The following is a 20378-nucleotide window of genomic DNA, read 5'->3' as shown; positions in this document are numbered from 1 at the left end:
CTCTTATCATGAAGTACTAACCCCCAGAACCTCAGAATGTGACTGCATTTGGAGATCAGGTCTTTAAATTGACAATTATGATAAAATGAAGACTTCCCTGGTGGTGCAGTAGTTTAAGAATCTGTCTCCCAATGCAGGGGACACTGGTTCAAGCCCTGGTCCAGGAAGATCTGACGTGCCACAGAGCAACTAAGCCCGTGCCCCACAACTACTGAAGCCTGTGCACCTAGAGCCCGTGCTCCGCAACAAGAGAAGCCACCACGATAAGAAGCCCGAGCACCACAACAAAGAGTAGGCCCTGCTCTCCACGAGAGAAAGCCCACACACAGCAGTGAAGCCCCAACACGGCCAAAATAAAATTAAAATATTAAAAAATTATAATCTACCCACTTAAGATAAAATACTAGTCATTAGAATGTGAAATAAAATTCACATTTTATGGCAAGACAAGAAATAGTAAACAAATTCTCTCCACCCTTTGGCCTCCTCTCTCCCCTCTACTGTGCATTGTACATCTGCATTAAGCAGCAACCAAACCTCCCCATTAGCAGAAACAACTGCTCAACCATAAAGGGCAACATTTTCTAGCACCAACAAGACAACTCCTTAAGGATAACATTCCTTTTCTGAGGGGTGCCGCACTGCTTGGCATGCGGGATCTTAGTTCCTTGACCAGGGATTGAACCCGTGCCCCTGCAGTGGAAGGGTGAAGTCTCAACCACTGGACCGCCTGGGAAGTCCTGCATCCCTTCTTAACCTTGTTAGGGGCCAAGATGACCCATGACCCACTACTCGCCAGATCACGTAAACTGTCAATAATACGACATCTAATGTACAGCCATCTGTCTCAAAAAACTTATGTAAAACTGTGACTTCTAATGGGTGGAACTGTTCTCGGAGTTTTCTGAGAGGCTATTCCTAGGTTATAATCCTCAATTCGGCTAGAATAATACTTTCCATTTCCTTCTTAGATTGATGAATTTTTTTCATCAAAAAGAGAATGAGATAAACTTGTAACTACCAACACAGAAAAGCATCCAAAATACTCTGTTCAGGTAAAAACAAACAAAAAACCAGAAACAATACCATGCATAACAAGGATACTTTAATAAAAATGGTAAATACTTGTATATACATGGGAAAAAAAGTAATTATTTTGAAAGCGGAGAAGGCAGTACTAAGAGTTTCTTTTTATAATTTCTGTTTTTCTAGAGATTACCAAAGAAACCAAAATGTTCTTAGAAAACACACAAATAAGAACATTCTCAGAGAGCTTAAAAACGTGAGGTCATTGATAACACTGCGGGAATCACACACTGGTCCCAATGCAGACATTTTAAATATGAGCTTTATTTTAAATTTAAAGAAACTATGAAAATAAACACTTTTTACAAATGATATCAAACACTTAAAACATAATCTAGGAATGTTAAACATTAATTTTTAATTCAAAGTAATGACATTCATAGAATACATCTTGGTGCTAGCCAATATGGAGTTTACTTAATTCTAGTACTTTATATAATCTCAACCATTAATCCTTCCTGAAATTCAATGATTATGATTCAACTTTATAAAGTTAAGCAAATCTTCTTTACAATACTCTCATATAACTTTTTCAAATAGAAACATTTATACCAGCAAGGAAATTATTAAAACATAAATTATGCTGAGGGGCTTGATTAAAAGGCTGTCTATATAGAGATGCATCTCACCTTAGAAAGCGCACACGCATACAAAAACACTTAATCGAACATAAGACACCAGGACGTTCTCTTAGTTATGTCACACAGCAAACCGCACGTTTATAAATGTCACGCTATTATGTACGAACTGAAAAACATATATATTTTTTAAAAAGCCCTTGACACGGGGGAGTGGAACACGACTGCATTAAGCACAGAAACGCAGAGCTTTATGAACTGCCTGTCTACAGCTGGTTCCCAGGCGCCACTGAAAACTATCACCACCCTCAGAAAGACAAGATGGTCTTGTTAATGATTTCCACGGCCTCCAGAACCTCATCCTCCTTGATCACCAGCGGAGGTGCAAGCCTGATGATATCACCGTGGGTCGGCTTGGCCAGAAGTCCATTATCTCGAAGTCGCAGACACACCTTCCAAGCATCATAATCTAAAGAAAAACCGTCAAGCATGTATGCTGATCCAAGATAACCATTTAGGCATCCCCGTGCAGCGCGCGTGGGCAAGGGCAGCCTGCCAGCTAGAATTCCCAGCACCTACTCAAGAAAGGCAGCTCTGAGTCACAAGCCTGCTTTGTTCTCACTCTCAAAAATGAAGTTACTTTTCAGCAGTGGTTTGACTGGTATGATTAGATATGGTTTTTGTCTAAGTTCTTCATAAGTGAAAAAGACCTAGCCAAAAAATTACATGCTAAGGCATGTAATTAATTACATGAGGAACCAATGTGAAAAGAGCTGGGGTGTGATACAGACAGCTAACTGGCACAGAATAAGCAACACTCAGAACCCAGTAAACACTGCACATCCCTAACCTGGATTTGCTTCCTGAGTTGGCAGATCTGCTCTCACGATCCTCAACCCTGGCTGCCTGAGAATCACCAAAAAGGCCGTGGCTGATGCCTGGGCCCCACTCCAGACTCATCAAACCAGTCTCTCTGCAGTGAGGCTACGCTTGGATTAATTTGTTTCAAAGCTCCCCAGATGATTCTCAAATGCAGTCAAGGTTAAAATCACTGCTTTAGAAGGGTTATGGCAAGAAAATCCAGCAAGGAACCCTTAAGGGTTACAAATGCCGTGTTAGACACCAAACACTCAATTAAGTGGCAGCTGGGGTTATTTTCATTACCAGCATAATCATCATCGTTGCTATTACTACCTCTACTGATATGCAAAGTATGAAAGTGAGGGAGGAAAGGAGAGCAAAGAGGAAATGGACTGCAAAGTGCTCTGTGCAGACTTCCTACTAAAACATATTGAAATCTCCAAGTACTGCATAAATAACCTAAGGCAGAATAACAAATGACTTAAAGGAATAAGAATAGGTGAAATCAGTTAAGTATGCCTCCATATAGGAAAGACCTACATTTTTAAGACCATTAATATAAATCCGGTAATAATATTAGGTAGAGCCTAAAAGACTTGGTCAATAGGAGGCCAGTCAACAGTTTCAAACAGAGGAATCCAACAACCAGATAAAATACCAAATGTGTTTTGAGCTCTTCCTATAAAAATAATATCTTGTAAAATATTTCGTCTCCGTACCTTTGGTTTCTCTAATGACAACAGCATTTAATAATCCTTTTCCTCTTACAGCTGTTACAATATCAGAAGGTAGCTTCATGAGTTCATTTCTCAAGACGATACCCATTTTTTCTGCATTTTCAGCAAGGTTTTCTTCTTCTAAAACCTATGTTTAAAGAGAAATTACACAAATATTAAGATTGCTTTTTTTTATGTTGTTCTTTGGAGGGGAATGCGGACTATAAGCACTGGAAGAACGTGATCAGATAAAGACCAGAGTAACTTAACTTTTATTTCTATTTCAAAGCCTATGCCAGCAGTTTGATTTCTAATCATCTAACATACACTGGCTCAGGCAGAGCCTTGCTTTAGTCACAAACCCATTATCAATCTGATTCAGTGGCAAAATAAGGATTAAAATTTGTTTAACACAACTGATATATTTTTTCTTAGGTGAATACATCAATGGACTAAATATACTTTAATTTTTTAACTACAATAGAGTTTCCTTTTGTTATTTTACCCCCCTAAAAAGTCCATCCTCAGAGATTACATAATAATTGTATGCTTTTCACAGGCACTTCAGGAATAAGTCTGAAAGCACTCAAATCCACACTTTAAAAAGCCACATGTGCTAAAAGCAAGAGGCTTCACAGGTCAGGCCTGGTCACAGACTGAGAGCTCTACGCGGACAGGCCAACGCCTACAGGCCCAAAACCCCAGGGCTTTCCCTGCAAACCTGTGAAGCCCACGGAGGATTCCTGTCTACTAGGCCAAGGTTAAATTACTTTTTGAGAATGAGTTGCCCCTAAAACCTTCCTCTATACTTCATGTTCTGTAATACTCAGTGATCTTATTACATCTCTTATTACACCAGTGGGCTCACACCTAAAAGTCCCTCAACACTCCCTGCAGGACTGGCTACTGCACAGCTGCAGTCAGTCCTCACCTCCAGAGCCGCGATGGCCACTCGGCAGCCGAGCGGGTTGCCTCCGTACGTTGAACCATGTTCCCCTGGTTTGATGGTCAGCATGATCTCATCGTCACACAGCACTGCAGACACCTGGAAGACAGAAGTCAGCGCCAACCAAGGCTTTTCTCAGAGGAACTATTCTTATTCTCACCAGGAACACAAATATTTACGAAGCTCACACTTGAACTTGGCATAAAGCTTCAACCAACAAGTGCCACCTTAACTACCAGTGACAACTTGAGTGACGGCCTAACACGTTCCAAGCACATCGGGCACACTTCAATGGCACAGAACAGCATTTTGGAGCTAAAAGAAGAAAGCCATTTCTGCAATAATATAATTTAGAATTCTTTCCACTCTCAAGGCAAAATGCTTTGTTTAACTGTTTAGAAAATAATGTTCTGCACTATATATTCAGAGCCCTTTAGTCCATACCAATTGTTGGCTCTGAATAGCAAACCCAAGAAAAGAATTACAATTAAACACTAATTTTTTTCTGATCTCTACCTTAACCCGTCATGGTTTTAAACAGTTAGTAACAGTATGTTTGTAAACTATGGGAAAGAAGCTTAAAGGTCTATAGGCGTTTCCATCCAAAATGTTTCCATCCAAAACAAATGCAGGAGAGCAAATCCCAAGGCACACTTAATTCTTCGGTTAAAATAACTAAGTGGGTCACCACATGGAATTCTGAAATGTTTTTATTACACATATTCCAGGTGACCTATATATATATACCACAGTACGTAAAACCAAACCATCAGAAAGGCACTTTTGTCACAGTCAGTTAACGTAAAAATATCTTAAGGGTTCATGAGAATAGGGAATAGAAAGAGAGGTTGAACATTCAACTTACAGGGTATAAACCACCAGAAAGTGCCTTTCCTAGAAGGACTATATCAGGTCTGACATTTTCATGATCTATAGCCAGCCATCTACCAGTTCTGGCCAATCCTGTCTGTATTTCATCAGCAATAAACAGAACCTATTGGAAAACAACAAAACAACATTAATTATCATTTTCATTTCCATGGGGAAACAGCGATCTTTATTTTACTCTTCCCTGCACAAATCTGTCATTCTGACATCCCCTCAGATTTGTGAAAACATTTTAATTACCCACATGACTCCAAGAGTGTCCCGTGAAAACCCTATGGACACACAATTATTTCCTGGGTCAGGCCGCTCGGTCCCCAGAGGCCCATCCTGCACTGTTCTACATAGTGGAAAGGCACTTAGGCAAAGTGGGGGTTTTGTGGGGAGGTTCTGAATATAATTATTCTCTGGGAATAAACTCCCTTCTTCATTCCACAACATTTATTAATAAAGAGGGGGAGAGAGCTTAAATTCTGGAGCAAAGAGATATAACAAAGGGTTTGGGAAGGATGAGGGTACAGACTGCTAGAGTGGAGAGGAAGGAACCGTGGTCAGGGCCCAACCAGTAAAAAGTCAGCTTCTCCGCAGCCTGCTCCTAGAAAGTTCTATCAGCACTAGAAAGTTCTGAAGCTCTTTTAATGAAGTCTCCCTCTAGTGGAGAGGTAATGGAATCTTCACATTTATCCTATGGGCCAAACCCTAAGGGAGGTGGGCGCCCTAAGAGAGGCGGACGGCTGGGCAGATGGCTGACCTGGTGCTGGGTGCAGAGCTCTCGCACGCCCACGAGGTAGCCTGGATCTGGAACCACAACGCCTGCTTCACCCTGAATTGGTTCCACCATGAATGCAGCAACGTTCGGGTCCTGAAGTGCACGCTATGGAAACAGCATGAATATGTTTTTAGTTACTTCTTTTCAAAGGAAGTTGGAAATGTGAAATCACAAAATGCACATATTTTTCCACTAAGTGCAAATTAAGTTTTCGCACTAACTTATATTCTGACTTCAAAGTATAACTTTTCTGACTGACATTCAATTACCAAAAGCTCTAAATACCTCAGCTTTAAGCTACTCCATCCTATATTTTCTAGTATATACTTAAATGTACTGTAAATAAAAACTAATGAAAATGGCCTTTTAAAAAGCCATGAAAGGGAGACTTCCCTGGTGGTCTAGTGGTTAAGACTCCGTGCTTCCAATCCAGGGGGCATTAAGTCTGATCCCTGGTTAGGGAACTAAGATCCCACAAGCCACACAACCAAAAAAAAGCAAATAAAGAAACCCATTAAATAGATACATTAAAAGCGTATCCTTTTATTTTACAAGTCTTCCACTTCATAATTTTAAAAAGGCAGCTGAAAATTGACTGATTTTGTCTGTTAAAGTAATTGACAGGGAATACCCAAGTTCACTCTTACGCAGGAGATAACCCTAATGTGGTTAGCTGGTTGTCAGGATTGGACCACAGAGCCTGGTTTCCCCATGCTGGAAACTAACTGAACATTACAGAGAACAAGTGTGACTCTTGGCCTAACCCAAATATAACAGGATCTCAGTACAATCATGTATCTGTCTTCAGTTCACACACTCAACAAATTTAAGTTCTATTTACTATGAACTAAAGCACCATGATGCTGACTGAAGTACCTCAAGAGCAGGCAGATCATTATATGGAATGATTTCAAAACCTGGCATAAATGGTCCAAAACCATCATAACTGGTTGGGTCTGTGGAACTGGAGATAGCAGACAATGTTCTACCCCAGAAGTTTCCAGCTAGAAAGAAGAAATAAACAGTCATTACTTTAAACAAATCCCCCAATTTAATAAGCACTGTCCCCACAAAATACCCTAGGAAGCTTGATTTTCAACAAAGCATGGGTTTGCTTTAGAGATCCTCTAGTGAGCTCATCTGTTTAAACAAAATCTGATAGTAAACACCTTGGTTCGTATGATCACTGAGGTCTAGCCCTGCAATTACTATTTTAGGTACTTCTTTCCTGAGCCTCCCGACTCTAACACACAGCCCCTGAGGATACATAATTGTCCTTTCTTTCAATAACCAAACCCTAACAACTGAAGCAGTAGGTGCATGTTTTGCTAGAGCCGGTTCCTCTAGACACATTTATGAAGGAAAGAGACTGTCCTTCACAGAGAATTAGCAGTTTTCCTTTTAAAAATCCCACACTACAGGTTATTCTACAGAATGAATTTTAAATTTCATCTGGATAAAATATCCTCTCAGGCAGCTCGAACACTTTCAATTTGTCTTCCTTGCCATCATAAGCTGTTACATGCTAAAAGACCGACAACTGCCTTTGTTCAGGAACGATTTTTTACCCATTAATTTATTTCATTAATAATTTGAAGACTGATCAACAATGTCAGGCACTGTTCTAGGTATCAGGGCTAGAATGAGGACTGGCAAGCTCCCAGCCTGCGAGGGGCTTCTATGCTAATAGGGAAGAAACACTCAACATAAACCAGTGAAGAAAATGCACAACATAATTTCAATGGGTTAGGGACTTCCTAGGTGGCGCAGTGGCTAAGAATCTGCCTGCCAACGCCAGGGACATGGGTTTGATCCCTGCTCCAGGAAGATCCCACATGCCTCGGAGTAACTAAGCCCGTGAGCCACAACTATTGAGTCCATGTGCTGTAACTACTGAAGCCCATGCGCCTAGAGCCCATGCTCTGCAACAAGAGAAACCACGGCAACGAGGAGCCCATGCAGCACGATGAAGAGTAACACCTGCTCACTGCAACTAAAGAAAGCCCGCATGCAGCAACACAGACTCAATGCAGCCAATAAACAAATTAATTAATTAATAATAATTTTAATGGGTTAAATTCAAGGAAGAAAAGAAAGTAGAATAAGAGAGGCTTGGAGAGTCTCCCACTTTTTCTTTTTTTTAATATCTTCCTACCACCTCTGCCAGCAGCAACTCATGTAACCCATACTGAATTATTCTAAGTTGGCTTCACAGCATCCCTTGCAAAGCCTCTCTCAGCTATGAGTAATCCCCACTTGACTTGTCCATAAACAACAGCATATTGATTCCACCCAGACTTAAGATAAAATGCACCGACTAGACCATGAGCCTACTTGCTCTCCTCCACCGGCCTTGGGAGTCTCATGCCCCGCAGCTTACCCTGCAGTATAAGGGACTTGCAGCTGGGGACAAGTCTTCTGTCTCTACCCACTGACTCACCAGCTTCTTTCAACACCCGGTGGAAACACCTCTGCACCCTGTACTAATGTGAGAGAGACTAGACACACTCTGTAAGAACGAAAATCACCAGAAATGCCATTTTTGTTTGCAAGAGACCATTTACGTGGTCCTACAACTAAGGCACAAGATTCCAAAATGGCAGATCACACACAGAAGCTGTGCGGAGACCTTTTCTTCTTCGGAAACAGGAACCTGTCACCCCACCCCCAAACACCAACCATGGCTGGCCATTAGATGAACTCCAGATGTTATTATACTATGGGGTTTATAATTTAACTACATGTGTTCACAAGGCAAAATATTTAATGATTTCCACCATCACAAGAATGAATCTTGACCCTGTGCAGTGGCAAATTTATCCATATTTTATGTTTTAAAAAATTAAAATCAAAGCTTTAAAAAAAAGTCAGAACCTATCCAGTGACCAACATTATCAAGATCCCCAAAGTGAGACTATATCAATAATCGGAATTCACTGCTGGTCTGCCCTGTCAGTATTCAAGTCATTCCTCTCAACCATTCACAGAAATACATTCAGGGCAACTCCAGCCCCCCTCTTTCAACAGCTTCTAACAACATGATACAATAATACCTCAAATAAAAAGATTCAAACTTCATGTCATACCTAGGACACGGCCCCACTCGAACATAACCCAACCTCAACAACCACACAAAAATGCTCCATCAGCAAGACCATCTCATTAACCAGAAGACTGCTATGCAAATAGGATAAGCAGATGGGAAACAAATTATACATTCATTCATTTTAGGGAGGGAGGAGTAGGGACTTATTGAGGAGAGAAAAATCCCACACATGGAGAAAGACTTGGAAATAAACCCAAGAGAAGGAAATCTCTCAATTTTTATGAAACATTCAACAAATAACATATCATATAGGAGGCAAACACATTTGAAATATTTCATCAGTAAATGAAAATGGTAACTGATACTCTATGTTTCAATCACAGCAGCTAATGGTGAGTTTCACATACCTGCAAAAACAATCTTCGCCTTGTATTTCGGGATCCCCTTCACAGTATAGCCCCATCTTCGAGCAAGTTTGCAAGCAGTCTCTCCAGCCTCCACTCCTACCAAAAGGGAACATTTCTCAGCTTTAAAAAATGTTTTAAATTATCAGAAAATAATAAGATTAACAAAAAAAGGAAATGTTTTACCTGTATTCATAGGAAGAACTTTGTGGTAGTTGAAAAGTTTAGTAACATACTCTTCGTATTCACCGAGCACGTTGTTGTAGAAAGCCCTAGATGTCAATGTCAGTTTGTCCACCTGACTTTTCAAAGCATTCACAATCTTCGGATGACAATGGCCTTGGTTGACAGCACTGTAAGCACTCAGAAAGTCAAAATATTTTCTGCCTTCCACATCCCATACGTAAATACCTAAAATACGCAAGGAAAATAACTTTAGAAAAGTTATGAAATTAAATAAAATGCAAAGACTAAGACTGTTGGCCCCAACCCTCTGAATACCTACATATATGAACCTCTAGTTAGTATAGAATTGTGGTTAAAGCATGTTTTGGCTCAAGCATAATAAACTTTGGTTTATAAGGAGTTATATTTTAACTGTCCAGCTTCAAATTACACATTTAATAAAAACAGCATAACATGAAAAGATTTTATAAACTCTAGAGTGAAATCTTTATTCCTGGAAAACTGGAGTTTGGAATTCAAAGTCAGACTTCAAAGGAAGAAGTTATGTGTAACATAAAAATCACAATTGGAATGGGAAAAAAGTATTTCCAAATCACATATCTATCTAATAAGAATCTAGTATGTAGAATTCCTACAACTCAACAATAAGACATACAACCCAAATAAAAAATGGGCAAAGAACCTGAATGCACCTTTCTCCAAAAAAAGATATACAAATGATCAACAAGCACATGAAAAGATGCTCGATATCATCAGTCATTAGAGAAATGCAAACCAAAAACCACAATGACATGAGGGGAGGGTGGGGAGGACTCGAGGGGGGAAGAGTCAAGGAAGGGAGGGAATACGGGGATATGTGTATAAAAACAGATGACTGAACTTGGTGTACCCCCAAAAAAATAAAAAAAAAAAAAAAAAAATCAAAGGCAAAAAAAAAACAAAAACAAAACCACAATGACAGTATTTTACACCCACTAGGATGGTTATTATTCGCTCTTTTTTTTTTTTTTTTGGCCTCACTGCATGGCATGAGGGATCTTAGTTCCCCGACCAGGGATGGAACCCATGCCCACTGCAGTGGAAATGCACAGTCTTAACCACTGGACTGCCAGGGAAGTCCCTATCATTCTCTTTAAAAGGAAAACTAGTATTGGCAAGGATGGAGAAATTGGAACTCTCACACATCACTAGTGGGAATGTAAGATGCTGCAACAGCTGTTAAAAAGTTTGGTGGTTCCTCAACAAATTAAACATAAAACTGCCATATGCCCCAGCAATCCCATGCCTAGGATAAAGTGGAAGACAGGTATTCAAAAAAAATGTGTACACTGATGCTCACAGCAACACTACTGGAAATAGCCAAAAAGTGGAAACCACCCCGATGTCTATCAACTTGATGAAGGGACAAACGTGGTGTAGCCATAAATCGGAATACAATTCAACCACAACCAGCAATGCGGCACTAACGCGTCACAACACATACGAGCCCTGCAGACACTGCTGAGCGAAAGCAGCCAGACACAATAGGTCACATATTGTCTGACTCCATTTATAGGAAATACCCAGAACAGGCAAGTCTACAGAAACAGAGAGCAGCTGCCAGGTTCTAAGGGAGAGAAGGAATAGGGAGCTACTGTTTAATGAGTATGGGGTTTCCTTTTGTGATAATAAAAAAGTTCTAGAACTAGCTAGAGGTGATGGTTGTACATCATTGTAAATGTACTTAATGCGACTGAACTGCACGGTTAAAATGCTAAATTTTATGTTATGCACATTTTATAATTTTTTAAAGTTGATCATAGATATTAAAATGTATTGGGATGGGACTCCTCTGGTGGCTCAGTGGTTAAGACTCTGTCTGCCAATGCAGGGGACACGGGTTCGATCCCTGGACAGGGAAGATCCCACATGCCACAGAGCAACTATGCCCATGCACCACAACTATGGAGCCCTCGTGCTGCAACTACTGAAGCCCATGCGCCTAGAGTCTGTACTTTGCAACAAGAGAAGCCAACTCAATGAGAAGCCCACGCACCACGAAGAAGAGTAGCCCCCGCTTGCCACAACTACAGAAAGCCCATATGCAGCAACAAAGACCCAAATGCAGCCAAAAATTAAAAAATAATAAACAAACAAACAAAAGGTATTAGGGGCTTAGTACCTAATTTTTACCATGACTTAATATACTGTATTAGGTGCTTTTGTCCCTTATCTCATCAAAAACCCCCTATGAGTGTTACATCTCTACAGCACAGGGATAAGAAGCAGACACTCAGATTATAACTAGCCCAAGCTGGCACACATGCAACCAGGACTTGGACCTTGGCAGTCAGATTCTAGAGTGCACTCTGCTACTCTAAGTGAAGAATATTTTTGCAAACCAAACTGCTTCTAAATTGTAATATATAAACTTAAATTTTCATTTGCTCAGAAGGAGCTTTATCTATATTACAGTACTGGTCCCAAATAAAAAATACAGGCAAATGATTAAAATGTTTAATACTCTTATGCATCATCTCCTGGCCCAAAGCTAAGTAATAAACTTTGGCTTTACTTGGTTATGGTTGCTATTTCAAAATGTGGATTCAATCACCATTTGGCCACAACCAGTAATCATTTATTCAGGCAAGAATCATTAATGGATACTAAAAGTGGAAATAAAAGTTTGATGAGTAACAGGATATTTGCAGTCTCAAACCGTGTCTCCACAAGATATTTAAAAGGGAAAAATGGTAACTTTGCAATGGAGAAGCCCTGGCAGACCAACTACCTTACCAGTCAACCCCAAATTGAGGTTTACACTAAAAATTATAGGCCTGTACTCTTCAAAAGTATCAAGATCAAGAAGATAAAGACTGAGGAATTGTTTTGGATTAGACTAAACAGACCTGAAAACTGAATGCAACCCATGATCTGAGATTTTCTTTTGCTACACAACACAACAAATGGAATCTGGAGCAGGCCTGTGGATTAGAGAAGGTGCTGTGTCAACGTGAATTTCCTGCTTTCGATCATTACACTTCGTTATGTAAGAGAAACTCCTTGTGTTTCAGGAAAGGCACACTAAGTATTTAGGGGCAACTTCCTCTCAAACAGTTCAAGGAAAAAACATATTGTGTGTGTGTCTGGAGAGAAAAAGAAGATTAAGCAAATGTGGTAAAACGTTAGCTCTTGGGAAATCTGGGTGAAGAGTAAAAGAAAAATTTAGGTATTGCTGTTGCAGCTTTTAAGTCTGAAATTATGCAAAAATAAGAATTAAAAGGAAAAAAATGACAGCAATATTATAGTACTTTACTTATGTTTCGTACATCCCCTCCTGGCAAGGTCATCATGACTCTATTCCCCACAGCACCTAACACAGCAAGCACCAGACACTCAAATATGTTGAATTAATCATATCTGCAATATGGAAATGAAATGCATCTGGAAAATGTATAGTGAGAAAATATAAAAGCAACTTTCACAAAAATGTAAAGCAAATAAAAGGGCTGGGGGTGGAAAGGGTTAGAACATACCTTTTCCTCTCTCCAGGGCTACAGGTAAAGGATGGTAGTTGTGGGCACCATATTTAGACTCCCGTTCAAAGATGTAATCAGAGGATGGAGGGCCCTGAACTGTTTTTTTAGTTGCAACAGATGTAGCAGAAGCCACTGAAGAATGAACTCCACGGCGAAGGACAGCAACAGTCTGCAAACAAGCTAGTTTGGAAAACATGATGTCCTTCAAGTGGGAATATCACCAACCTGTCCAAAGAAAAGAGAAGGCGCAGAGTAAGAACCTTCCCAGAGTAGGTGGATGTCAACTCAAGCCCTATGTGTTGAGCATCTACCAAAGAATCAGGAAAATAAAGAGAGAATTATGGTAATAACTGCAAATGGAAAGTAACCTGCACAAACTGTATTAAAAATTTCTAATTAAAAAAATGAAATGAAAAAACAACAAAAAAGAGAACTAAGACCTGACCTCTGCCTTTGAGGAGCTTGAAGACCAACAAGGGGAACAAGTCTATGAACATTTACATAAACCCCCGACAAGCAGGATGTGCACAGTGTGCTCTGGGCTAGAAGTCCAACAGAACAGGCAACAACGATGAAAAGCAGAAGGGCTTTTACTTTTCACGAACGCCCTTCTGTACCACAGGACAGCCTCTGGGGCAGCCAGGCAAGGCTGAACAGCACAGGGACTAAAGAGTTAAACAACCCCACAAAAGGCATTTATGCGGGGGTGTGAGACTCTCAGACAGATTGCAGATTAGAGCCCAGAGGCAGAGACCAAATCAGAGCAGTAGGGCTGGGGTTGGGGGTTAGTCCTGGGAGAGGGGACACAGGAACTGAGAGCTACTTTACATATCAACTTGGTCCTTGTGTAAGGAGTGAGGAAATTAGGGAAGAATTTGGTTTCTACAAAGATAACACGGACCATTCCAGAGCAAAAACAATAGGGGTTGGGGGGGAAAAGTGATTTCTTGGAGGATTGGAAGGGCTTTTAAAGTTTAAAGACAGAAACTACAAAAGGTAAAATCTGTTATTTAGCCACAATTATCTAAAACTTCTATAGGTCAAAATTATCATAAACGGTGAAAGGTAAAAAGATGGGAGAAAAAAGTTTTGTAATTTATAACAAATATCCTTTGAAGTGCTTTTACAGTAAGTGGAACAGACCAAAAACAAAACAATATATGAGATGAAAAGGTACAACTCCCAAAAGAAACTGTCTACTCTGCTAGGATGGTTGTTTCTATAAAATTAATCCCCAGAAGAAAACTGCACGACAAAAGCAGCTGTTTTAAGGCAGAAAAAGGCAATTAGGAACTAGAGAACATCAAACTACAACAAGCTAAAAAGTTTAGTAATAAATCCTAAATATCACTGAGCAAACTGGCATTTACTCACAATCTATTTATATATTTCAGCTTCACAGCTTCCCTCACCCCACCAGCACCAGGCCTAAAATCAGCCCCCTCCACAGCCCCCTTCTAGTATTCAACTGTACCATTAATAGTCGTGATAAGCAGTGAAGTACAGACTAAGCCATAGAAGAAAGGATAACAAGGAAATTGGGGAAAATACAGAGCAATCACGTCGGGGGAGGGGGGAGTGTTTTTTAAAGATACATTCAAGATTAGTGGAAATCTTGACATACTTGATATGTCTATACTTATTTTTTTAAAAGACTCGTTAACTCATGTTTCAGCAGAACTCTGTTAATGGCAAGTCAGGCCACGCAGTATCTCCCAGCATGAACCAGAGCTGCTCAATTAGCAAAACCTCATACTTGAAGCTTGGCTTGCTTCCCTTTCAGCTTGGCACTACTCGGTAAATCCAGTAAATTCAGGAATCCACTAAACAAAATCCAGCATTCTGGTCTGCCAAGGCTCACCAACTAACCCTTCTTCCCACAGTTCAGATTAGAATACAGATTTTTAACCTGAGATCCTGGGATGGTCTTCAGAGGGTCCAATAACTTCTGAAATAAAATGCAGAATGATATGCATAACTGCATTTTTTGAAGAAGGTCCCTAATTTCCGCCAGCTTTCATTTCAAATAAATATGTATTAACAACAACAAAAAAGTTATATAAGAATCATTACACTGGAGATAGCTGCTAGCAAAAATGCAAAAATTCTAGTTATAATAGACAGAACTTCCCCAAAATACTAAGTTTAAAACATTGATTTTAACTCTACTTGAGTAGAGATTCAGTAAGAATTAATGCTCTCACAAACTAAAATATCAAAACAACACATTAATTTTTGCCTTGATCAAATTAGCAATAAAACACAGAACTACTTAGATATACTTTAAACTGCAACACTTCCTGAAAAGGACTGTAACCATAATAAAATCCTTAGAAGTATTTGTGCTATCAGACTACTAATTTCACTCTCAAGATTGTATCCTAAAGAAACACTCAGGAACGTGGCAAAACATTCATAAATAAGAGATGTTCAACAATATGAGAATGGTTCAACAGAATCACAAACATAATACATTGTCATTTAAAATAGTTGTTAATGACATGAAGAGATGTTTTAGGATATCTTTAAGTGAAGAAAATAAAATCATATATACAGTATGTTCAACTCTACAAAAAATACTATACACAAAGAAGTTCACCGTGGTTATCTTTCTAGTGTTCTATATTTTCCATGTTTCCTAATGATCAAGAATTACATTTATAATCACACAACACTGTAAATCAACTATACTTCAATAAAAAAAGAACATTTATAATCAGAAAAAAGTTATTAAAAATGAAACTGAATGTCTGTCTAGGTTGTCACTCTAGACAAAGAGAAAGCTTAGAAACAAAGAAAAGCAAAGTAAGAGAAAAAGGGTTTTGAGAAGCTTTGAGAACTGGGATTGTGAAGGGAGCCGAAATAGCTTAGTTGGGAGTGGCTAAAAGAAAAGCAGAAGTCACTGTCCCTGGAAGTGCAGCCTGGGTGGTCTTAAAAGTAGTCTCCTAAATATCGTATGTTAACACGTATATGTGGAATCTAGAAAAACGGTACAGGTGAACTGGTTTGCAAGGCAGAAATAGAGACACAGATGTAGAGAACAAACGTATGGACACCAAAGGGGGAAAGCAGAGGTGGGGGTGGAGGTATGAATTGGAAGATTCATATATATATATATATATATGGGGTTGTTCATATATATATATATATGGGGTTGACAAATATACACTAATATGTATAAAATAGATAACTACTAAAAAATAAATTTAAAACAAAGTGGTCTCTTTCTAGAGGGCAGGGTCAAATTCTAAAATAAAAATTATTCTCTATGATTTTGCTATCAAGACTTCACTAGAGGGCTTCCCTGATGGCACAATGGTTAAGAATCCGCCTGCCAATGCAGAGGACACAGGTTCGATCCCTGGGCCAGGAACATCCCACATTCCGAGAAGTAACTAACCCCGAGCACCACAACTACTGAGCCTGCACTCTGGAGCCCGAGCCCACATGCCACAACTCCTGAAGCTCACGTGCCACAACTACTGAAGCCACGCACCTAGAGCCCACGCTCCACAACAAGAGAAGCTCTCGCAACAAAGAGTAGCCCCTGCTCACAACTGGAGAAAGCCTGAGCTCAGCAACGAACACCCAACAACAACAACAACAACAACAAAAGACTTCACTAGAACCTGGCAGAGAGGCACTAAAAAAAATTTTTTTAAAAAGAGAGAAAGATATTTAAAAAATACTAAAAACTCTCTAAAGAGTATCTTCTAATTAATAGGCTGATACAATATTGTGAGTGAAAGGAATCTTTGAAATTATCTAAATTCAACATTTCCATTTCATACAAGACACCTGCTCAGGTCATTCGCAAAAGAAATGGGACAAAATATCCATTTATATGCTGAGTTCAGGCAGTCTTATTAAAATATAACTACAACTTACTGACAAAACAGTAACATCCAAAACATTACTAATACTTACGCTTAAGGTTTTCAAAGATGAACTCTGAATATTTAATTCAACTGGGAAAAGTCCTGCGGTTTGACGCTTCAAATGTACTAGGATCCTGTAAGCACATTTCTATTATAAAGCCTGTGTTCAAGTTACCGTGCTTGGCACAACATAAGAAATATTAGAACAGAATTAAGATGGGCTTAAAAATAGCCAACATCAACAATTTCCTCTTCCAAAAAGGCTTGGAAAACCAGGAGAGTAGTACATAAGGTCTTTGGAGTTTGGAGACCAGTATTTACATTCTAGCTGAGGCTATCACGAGCAACTGTATTTAGATGATTTTGTCTTTTTTTTAGCTTCAATGACCTCATGTGTAAGATGATGCTGAAGCCATTCAAGGCCATTACTGAGGATTAAATGAGATAACGTTAAAGCACTAAACTTAGCACAAAATGGCCACTCAATTAGTTCCCTCTTCCCTTAAATTCATAAAGGAATTAGCCAATCTCTGCAATACAAAAAACTTAACAGTTTCTTTTTTAAACTGCAGCTTTTTTCCTCCTAAAAAATTTTTTCTACTGATAAAAATTTAGAAAATTACCTTCAATTCCATACTTAGAAAGTAACCATTAACTTTTAACTTTTTTCTATGCATAAATACTATACACACTAGCCTCTTTCACCCTTCCTTATAGAATTTACCACATCAGACCTTCTGAAGACTCCCAGGACCCTTCCACAGATTTTTGTCACAGGTCCTAACACTTCAGGACACTTGTTTTCACACCTGTCCCCCTACTAGAACCCTGCTAGGCTCCTTAAAATGACAGTAACTATGTCTTAAAATTCACTTTGCACCCCCAGAACCTAGCCAAGGTTTGGGCATTCCTTGTCTGTCAAATAATGAGGTCAGGCCAACCAGAAAGATGATTCAATCACCCACTCCTAATGGATGGAGCTGAGTCTAACTCTAAGAGGCTAGCATGACATCACCAAGAATAATCTTCCCATCAAGGGTTCACTTCATTAGATCATTTCACTCCAGGCTGTGCATTTAACCTAGGCCCACACTCCGATCCTGGAGAAGAGGACAAATTGTTATTGACAGCAAAAATCTTAACACTGAATGTTTTCAGTAATACACATAATTAACAAGGTCCTTCTTCAAGCTACTATTAGCCAATCTAATCCATCCTATCTACACTAGAACATACCTAAAATAGAATTCCATAAAATGTCACACTCTGAAAAGTTAACTTAGCATACACTATGAAATACTATTTTTTAAAATCACTCTAAAAGAAAAAACCAGCATAAAGTCATCAAAAAGCTAGTTAAAAAAAGTACTCCACTTGAGGAATAAATCTGGCTCTACTACATTTGTCAAATATTTACTTTTCTGGAGGCAACCATTCACAATACAGTCCTTTTTGGAAAGTTCTACCAACAAAAAGTTTTCTTTTTTCTTTTTTTTACGTAATCTGGCTCAAAGTCAACTCAAGTGCGTCACTGGCAAACACCTTAAGCATTACTACTGAAAAAGGATTGGCTCAGTTAGACCATACCCTCCACACACCTCCAAAATCCACTCATCACTATTTTTAAGTGCAGATTTCACCCATCCCCAGGAACTCAGCAATGGGCATAAAATATGCCCACAAATAACTGTAATAAAGGCAGAATATGGGTGGAAATACAAATACAGCCTCTTTGAGGGGGAAAAAAAGTCTTCTCAAGAATTTTTTACCAAAGTTATAATGGGTTTTTCGGGGAGCGGATGCAAAACTAATCTTGAAAATCATGGAAAAACTGCAAACCCAAACAATAAGCTTTATTATTTAAATCTTGTTTTTATTAAAAGATTTTACTTTTCTACTATCTTCTTCATAGTCAGGAACCAGGATATTCTAATGAAAGAAGTCTATTGTTTCTTTCAGATGGGTCAGATGAAGAATTTGGATTACATACCTAAAGAACAGCTCCAGATGCAAAAGGACAGAACCAGTTCACCTACTGAAACTCTGAGAAATCCGAAGATTTAGAATCGAGAACCTGGTGTTCAGTAATTTCTTAAAGCCACTTCATTCCAAAGTCACTCCTCCGTCTTTTCCCTTTTATCACCTTATCAAAGAGGTAAAACTGAACAAACCAAGAAGGTAGGAGATACAGTGACAGGAAGGAAACTGCAGGTCACTGAGGACAAGTGTCCCACTGCATTCAACCAGAATTTATTAATGCCCAGCACTGCTGGCAGAGAAACTCGAGGGATGAAGCCCTCATGCTGAAAGCCCTATTGACCCCAATCCCCTGACACTATGTAATTAAACCCGCACGTTAGTGTAAGGTAAGGCCCTACTTCCCCGATTTCTTATTTGGACAAAGGCTAGAGGGGGAAAGGAGGTAGCTTGGGGGAGGGGAGAGATGGACCGGTGGACTGCAGAGCCTGGGAGCAGCCCGGGAGAACTTGGACCAACTGCTTCCCCGCCCCGCCCCGCCACAAATCCACAATGTACCATCCAGAAGGCGCTACCCTGGCCGACGTCAGAAACCCAGGGTGCCCGCGCGGCCCAGAGCCCTTGCCCACGCGCCGGCGCCCTGTAAGGCATCCTCCCCGGAAACCCTGAGGCGCCCGAGCAGCTCAGGGCGAGGCGCAGAGACGCCGGGGTGCCTGGGGCCGCGGCACGAGCCAAGGGGCTGCGGGACGGGAGGCCAGGGAGCCGGCCCGCGTGGGCCGCGAGCCAAGGGGCCGGCCGGGCTCCGCCCGCTCCTGGCATGCGGAGGTGCCACATCTGCAGCGTCTCTCTCCTCCCGCCGTCCTCGCCCGCCGCTCCCAGCCGGGATGCGCCGCGCCCCTGCCCTGCCGGAGAGGACGCGGGTCGGCGTCTCTCCGGGCCCCCGCGGCCCCGGTGCCCACCGCCGGCCCCGCACACCCGCCGCGGAGGCGGAGCCTGCCCGCAGGTCGAGGCCCAGCACGCGCCCTCAGCCCGCTCTCCCTGGACCCCGGGTCCGGGCCGCCCGCGCCCCCGCCGCCGCCCCCGCCACCGCGGCCCCGGGCGCCTGGGCCCCACCAGAGCCCCGGCCCCCCGGCCCCGCGGCGCCCGCGCGGGTACCTAGCGGCGCCTCCAAGACCGGCCAGGGACACGCAACGTCAACGGAGCGGCTACGACGACGGCGACGCGTCACAGAGCTTAAGATGCGGCTTCTGCCCCGCCCCCGGGACGCCCTCGCTGCCCATTGGCTGGCGGCGCTACCAATCGCCGTCGGCCCGCCCTCCGCCCGCCCGCTGCGCATCCCGGACTCCACCTGGGACCGCGGGTTCGAGCCCCTCCCGCGCCTTCTGGGCAGAGCTGCTCCGGGCCGCCGTCGGGTCCCAGCTTTCGGGCGCGCGCCTGGCCAGTGCCTTTTCCTCGGTCGCTCACGGCCCTCCCTTTGCTGACTGGAAAACAAGGTCCGAAGGGATGAAACGTCGGTTGGGCCCCCGCC

The 20378-nt window shown here is 41.3% G+C and overlaps 1 protein-coding gene across 3 annotated transcripts; it reads right to left on the bottom strand.

Moving 5' to 3' along the window:
* Positions 1-1330: 1330 nt before the first annotated feature.
* Positions 1331-20098, bottom strand: OAT (ornithine aminotransferase). 3 transcript variants are annotated; one of them, XM_057737199.1, is made up of 10 exons: positions 20006-20098; positions 12993-13220; positions 9478-9702; positions 9295-9390; positions 6718-6845; positions 5824-5946; positions 5053-5181; positions 4173-4286; positions 3245-3389; positions 1331-2133 (listed from the first exon to the last, which is right to left on the bottom strand). In XM_057737199.1, the coding sequence occupies exons 2-10, from the start codon at positions 13189-13191 to the stop codon at positions 1973-1975; spliced, it is 1320 nt and encodes a 439-aa protein (XP_057593182.1). In that variant the 5' UTR covers positions 13192-13220; positions 20006-20098; the 3' UTR covers positions 1331-1972. The 3 variants fall into 3 exon arrangements, with proteins under 3 accessions (XP_057593182.1, XP_057593181.1, XP_057593183.1); XM_057737198.1 differs by lacking the exon at positions 20006-20098 and adding an exon at positions 19409-19539; XM_057737200.1 differs by lacking the exon at positions 12993-13220 and having other exon boundaries at positions 20006-20024.
* Positions 20099-20378: the final 280 nt, after the last annotated feature.

The sequence above is a fragment of the Hippopotamus amphibius genome, chromosome 5 (assembly GCF_030028045.1).
Source record: "Hippopotamus amphibius kiboko isolate mHipAmp2 chromosome 5, mHipAmp2.hap2, whole genome shotgun sequence".
Classification (NCBI taxonomy): Eukaryota; Metazoa; Chordata; class Mammalia; order Artiodactyla; family Hippopotamidae; genus Hippopotamus; species Hippopotamus amphibius.
The sequence above is the reverse complement of the archived record's forward strand: the minus strand, read 5'-3'. Positions and strand labels throughout refer to the sequence as shown.

Coding starts and splice junctions, on each gene's coding strand:
- OAT (XM_057737199.1), bottom strand. CDS start 13,191: ATGTTTTCCAAACTAGCTTGTTTGCAGACTGTTGCTGTCCTTCGCCGT. Junction 9,391..9,477: donor AGTTCTTCCTATGAATACAG/GTAAAACATTTC, acceptor CCCTTTTGGTAG/GAGTGGAGGCTGGAGAGACT. Junction 5,947..6,717: donor ATGATCTGCCTGCTCTTGAG/GTACTTCAGTCA, acceptor CTGTTTCCATAG/CGTGCACTTCAGGACCCGAA.